The sequence below is a fragment of the Cebus imitator genome, unplaced genomic scaffold (assembly GCF_001604975.1).
Source record: "Cebus imitator isolate Cc_AM_T3 unplaced genomic scaffold, Cebus_imitator-1.0 Scaffold581, whole genome shotgun sequence".
Taxonomy (NCBI): Eukaryota; Metazoa; Chordata; class Mammalia; order Primates; family Cebidae; genus Cebus; species Cebus imitator.
Window position 1 is genome coordinate 321,250 of NW_016107896.1, and position 5,064 is coordinate 326,313.

Here is a 5,064-nt window from a genome sequence, read left to right on the forward strand (position 1 = left end):
AAACTCCGTCTCAAAAAAAAAAAAAAAAAAAAAAAAAAAGTTTTCTTCAAGCTCCCCCCATAAAACACAAACTATAAACCACAGCTGGGTGCTCTACAGTTCTTGAATTACTGTTTGATTAAATTCTTTAATATTTTTGCGGTGACTTCCATAGATTTTCAAGAGAAAAAAGATGGAATCCCACAGACTAAAGCTTTTCCCATTCACGAACTCCACATGCCAAGTCAGGATTCTCCCCTGACGACCGTACCGGGACACAATCGAAAAGACAAGCGGCGCTGCGGATGCAGAGCTGCCGTGGGAGGGCTCCAGGCCGGGGCGCGGCCACCGCGCAGGGAGGACACCGGGCCGGGGCGCCGCCACCGCGCAGGGAAGGCACCGGGCCGGGGCGCCGTCACCGCGCAAGGAGGACTCCAGGCCGGGGCGCCGTCACCGCGCAGAAGGAGACAGGACGCCCGGGGTACCGGCTGTCAGTCCAGCCCCCATCTTACGGCTGAAAAGGACTGAGGGCCGAGCCGTGCCAAGGACGACTCGGGGCCGCGGACTCTGGAGCCGACTGCGGGGGCCCCTGTCCGCCACGGCCACTTCGGACCGTTTCCAGCCACCCCCACCTCCTCTCTCGGGCGTCGGGCCGACGCTCTCACCATTTCCAGCCTTCCAGGGTCCCGGCGTCCTAGCCGTGTCTCTCCCGGTACCTGCAGGTCACAGAAACACAGGCCGGGCCTGCAGGAGCGGAGGACACAGGGCGTCGCGGAGACTCCGTGCACCTGCCGCAGCCGGAAACAAGGGCCCCGCCAAACCCCGGAAGCAAACGCCCCGCCAAGCCCCGGAAGCAAACGCCCCGCCAAGCCCCGGAAGCAAACGCCCCGCCAAGCCCCGGAAGCAAACGCCCCGCCAAGCCCCGGAAGCGAACGCCCCGCCAAGTCCCGGAAGCAAACGCCCGCCAAGCCCCGGAAGCAAACGCCCCGCCAAGCCCCGGAAGCAAAGTCCCCGTCAAACCCCGGAAGCAAACGCCCCGCCAAGCCCCGGAAGCAAACGCCCCGCCAAGCCCCGGAAGCAAAGTCCCCGTCAAACCCCGGAAGCAAACGCCCCGCCAAGTCCCGGAAGCAAACGCCCCGCCGAGTCCCGGAAGCAAACGCCCCGCCAAGCCCCGGAAGCAAACGCCCCGCCAAGCCCCGGAAGCAAACGCCCCGCCAAGCCCCGGAAGCAAAGGCTCCGCCAGACCCCGGAAGCGTCCCCTCCGCTCCAGCAGCGTACCTCATTGGACGCCTCCCAGACGAACGATCTTGATTGGATAATGTTTGCGGCCCCGCCCCCTCAGGCCCTGAGTGACAGAAGATGGGCTCCTACGCTGGGCCGGAAGAACGCGGATAAAGTGAAACAGCGGCGGGCTTTTCAGGCAGCGCTTCCTCCCTGAGTTGAGCCAGGTCCGTCCCAGAGGGTGTTTGCATTTCACCTTGTGTATAACGTCATATGCATTTATGATAATACATTATGTGGGTATTCACACATGAACATAACCCAACTATTTTAAAATTCCGGATTCTATGACCTTTCTGATTTCTAGTCCTTTGAGCAGGCAGACTGAGAGTTTAAAAAGTAGGCAATCATCCTAAATAAAATGTGAGACACATGTGTATTCTAAATTTTCTTTCTTTCTTTCTTTCTTTCCCGAGTAGCTGGGATTACAAGCGCTCATCACCATGCCCAGTTAATTTTTAGTGGAGATGGAGTATCACCGTGTTGGCCAGGCTGGTCTTGAACTTCTGACCTCAGGCTATCCACTTGCCTGGGCCTCCCAAAGTTCTGGTATTACAGGCGTGAGACACGGTGCCCTACCGTGTTCTAAATGTTCTAGCAGTCAAACTTCAACAAGAAAGAAGAAATAGGTGGAATTCATTCTAACCACTGAATTAACCCAATATGTCCAAAATATTACCATATTAATATGTGAGCAATATGTGACTATTGATAAAGCGTATATATTTTTGGAACTAAATCTTTAACTCCATATTTACCTTTTTTTTTTTTTTTTTTTGAGACAAAGTTTCACTCTTGTTACCCAGGCTGGAGTGCAATGGCACAATATTGGCTCACTGCAACCTGTGCTTCCCAGGTTTAAGTGATTCTCCTGCCTCAGCTTCCCGAGTAGCTGGGGTTACAGGCAGGCACCACCATGCCAGGCTAATTTTGTATTTTAGTAGAGATGGGGTTTCAACATGTTGGTCAAGCTGGTCTCGAACTCCGTTAACCTCAGGTGATCCACTCGCTTAGGCCATCCCAAGTGCTGGTATTGCAGGTGTGAGCCACCTCGTCCAGACATGTATTTTACCTTTCTAGCACATGACAGTTCAGACCAGCCACGTTCCAGACACCCAGTAGCCGTACATGTCACATTAAAGTGCAGCTCTGACAACAGGGTTTAAGGGCCTGAACATTCCCTTTCTGCCAGAGGTGAGGGAAGAGCCTCTCCCTACCAATATCTCTCTTCAGTTCCGAGGATGGAACAGGGTGTGGCCATTAAAAGAGTGGAGGACACCAGAAATAACATAACCTAAGGTTGTTAAGAGTTAATGAAATTAATATGTATATAATTAAAACTACTAGATGTATGAAAAACAATTCTGCATGAAGAATGTATAAGCAAAAGCAAAGTGTGCTTTTAATGAAGAAAGACGAAACATTTTATCTAGTTTGAAATTACTTAATAGTTGTTTCAAATTGAAAAAACAAAAAATAGATACTATAATATAAAAAGTTGAAAAATTTATTAAGAGAGACCATGAAGTATTTATGAAAATCTACAGTGGCCAAAAATGACACATTTCATGGATTTATTTATAAGATTTTACTAGAAATAGCTGTAGTATTAATAATACACTAATACACAAGAAAAGTTGATTTTCTTTTGAACAAAAATTTTACATATTATCAATGACATAGTAAAATATTTGTGTTTACCTTTTGAATAAATTTAAAAACAAAGAAAGTACAGAAAAGGTAGAATTTTTCCCATGCTATCTTTCTCGGTTTTTTTGACTGGAAAACTGAATCTCCTGTATCAAACAGTAAATGATTTTGGTTTTAAAATCTATTAACTACCACTTTGGTTAAATAAATGACTATTATTTTATGGTGATCTGTGATCCTATTTTGATAAAGTGTTTTAGCCCTCTGACATATTTGACAGGCTTCCCAACATCAAATTTTACTTAAAACGTGTCTTTTTTTGCCGGGCGCGGTGGCTCACACCTGTAATCCCAACACTTTGGGAGGCCGAGGCGGGCAGATCACAAGGAAAAGACATCGAGACCATCCTGGCCAACATGTTGAAACCCCGTCTCTACTAAAAATACAAAAAAATTAGCCGAGCATGGTGGCACGCCCCTGTGATCCCAGCTACTCTGGAGGCTGAGGCGGAAGAATCACTTGAACCCGGGAGGCGGAGGCTGCAGTGAGTCGAGATTGCGTCACTGCACTCCAATCTGGTGACAGAGTAAGACTCCGTCTCAAAAAAAAAAAAAAAAAAGTGTCTTTTTTTTTGCACCCTGAACTTTTGGATGCTATAGAGTGTCAAAGTAGCATGAAAAAGAGTGATAAACAGGCCTGGCGTGGTGGCTCACATCTATAACCCCAGCACTTTGGGAGGCTGAGGTGGGTGGATCACAAGGTCAAGAGATGGAGACCATCCTGGCCAACGTGGTGAAACCCTGTCTTGACTAAAAATACAAAAATTAGGTGGGCGTGGTGGCACGTGTCTGTAGTCCCAGCTACTCAGGAGGCTGAGGCAGGAGAATTGCTTGGACCCGGGAGACGGAGGTCACTGGGAGCTGAGATCTTGTTATTGCACTCCAGCCTGAGCAACAGTGAGACTTTGGGAGGCCCAGCGCTTTGGGAGGCCAAGGCAGGCAAATCACGAGGTCAGGAGTTCAAGACCAGCCTGACCAACATGGTGAAACCCTGTCTCTACTAAAAATACAAAAATTAGCTGACGTGGTGGCAAGCGCCTGTAGTCTCATCTACTCCAGAGGCTGAGGCTGGAGAATCACTTGAACTTGAAAGGCAGAGGTTGCAGCAAACCAAGATCGGGCCATTGCACTCCAGCCTGAGCAACAAGAGCAAAACTTCACCTCAAAAGAAAAAAGTTAACTTACATGGAAGCATTGTAAAGTAAAAATAATGTTTGCCAGGTATGGTGGTTCATGCCTGTAATCCCAGCACTTTGAGAGGCTGAGGTAGATGGATCAGCTGAGGTCAGGAGTTCTAGACCAGCCTTGCCAAGATGGCAAAACCCAGTCTCTACTAAAAATACAAAAATTAAGTTGGACATGGTGGTGGGTGCCTGTAATAGCAGCTACTTGGGAGGCTGAGGCAGGAGAATTGCTTAAACACAGGAGTCAAAGGTTCCAGTGATCTGAGGTTGTGACACCACTCTCCAGCCTGGGTGACAGAGCAAGACTCTGTCTTAAAATATATATGTATTTGACTTCCTTTAACTTATATTTTAATAAACATGTTGTTAATATTTTTGCCAAAATTGTAAGAAATTTCTAAAAATCTAATAAATCTGAGTAAATGCTCTTATTCATACTTATGATTATTATAATAAATCATTGTAGGCCACAGATAAAATTAATTTCTTTTGTTTCCTTATAACCATTTAAAGTCATTTCCACAGTTAATGGCTTAATTCTGATGTAGTTTCTAAAACTTCAAAAGTATGGAAAATTCTAGAGTACTGTGTTTTCAAGGAGGTTCATGAGAAGATGGAAAAGGCCCAGATGAGTTGAGTACACATTTCTGATAACGTTAGAATTATATTGTTTGAATTAGGTAAAAACTATGAGAATTCGGCCAGGCGCAGTGGATCACGCCTGTAATCCCAGCACTTTGGAAAGCTGAGGTGGGCGAACCATGAGCTCAGGAGTTCGAGACCAGCCTGGCCAACATGGTAAAACCCCATCTCTACTAAAAGTACAAAATATTAGCTAAGCATAGTGGTGGGTGCCTGTAGTCCCAGCTACTCAAGAGGCTGAGGCAAGAGAATCGCTTGAACCTGGGAGG

At 47.2% G+C, this 5,064-nt stretch overlaps 1 protein-coding gene across 4 annotated transcripts in view; it reads right to left on the bottom strand.

Annotated features, from left to right (window-relative positions):
• The window catches only part of LOC108294465 (zinc finger protein 107-like), a 40,957-nt gene extending 40,167 nt beyond the window's left edge, over positions 1-790 (bottom strand). For all 4 annotated transcript variants that reach the window (XM_037734187.1, XM_037734186.1, XM_037734185.1 and 1 more), the window contains exon 1: positions 645-790. In XM_037734187.1, coding sequence (XP_037590115.1) covers positions 645-647 — 3 coding nt within the window. In that variant the 5' untranslated portion in view covers positions 648-790. The remainder of the gene's footprint in view (positions 1-644) is intronic.
• Between the last annotated feature and the right edge of the window lie 4,274 nt (positions 791-5,064).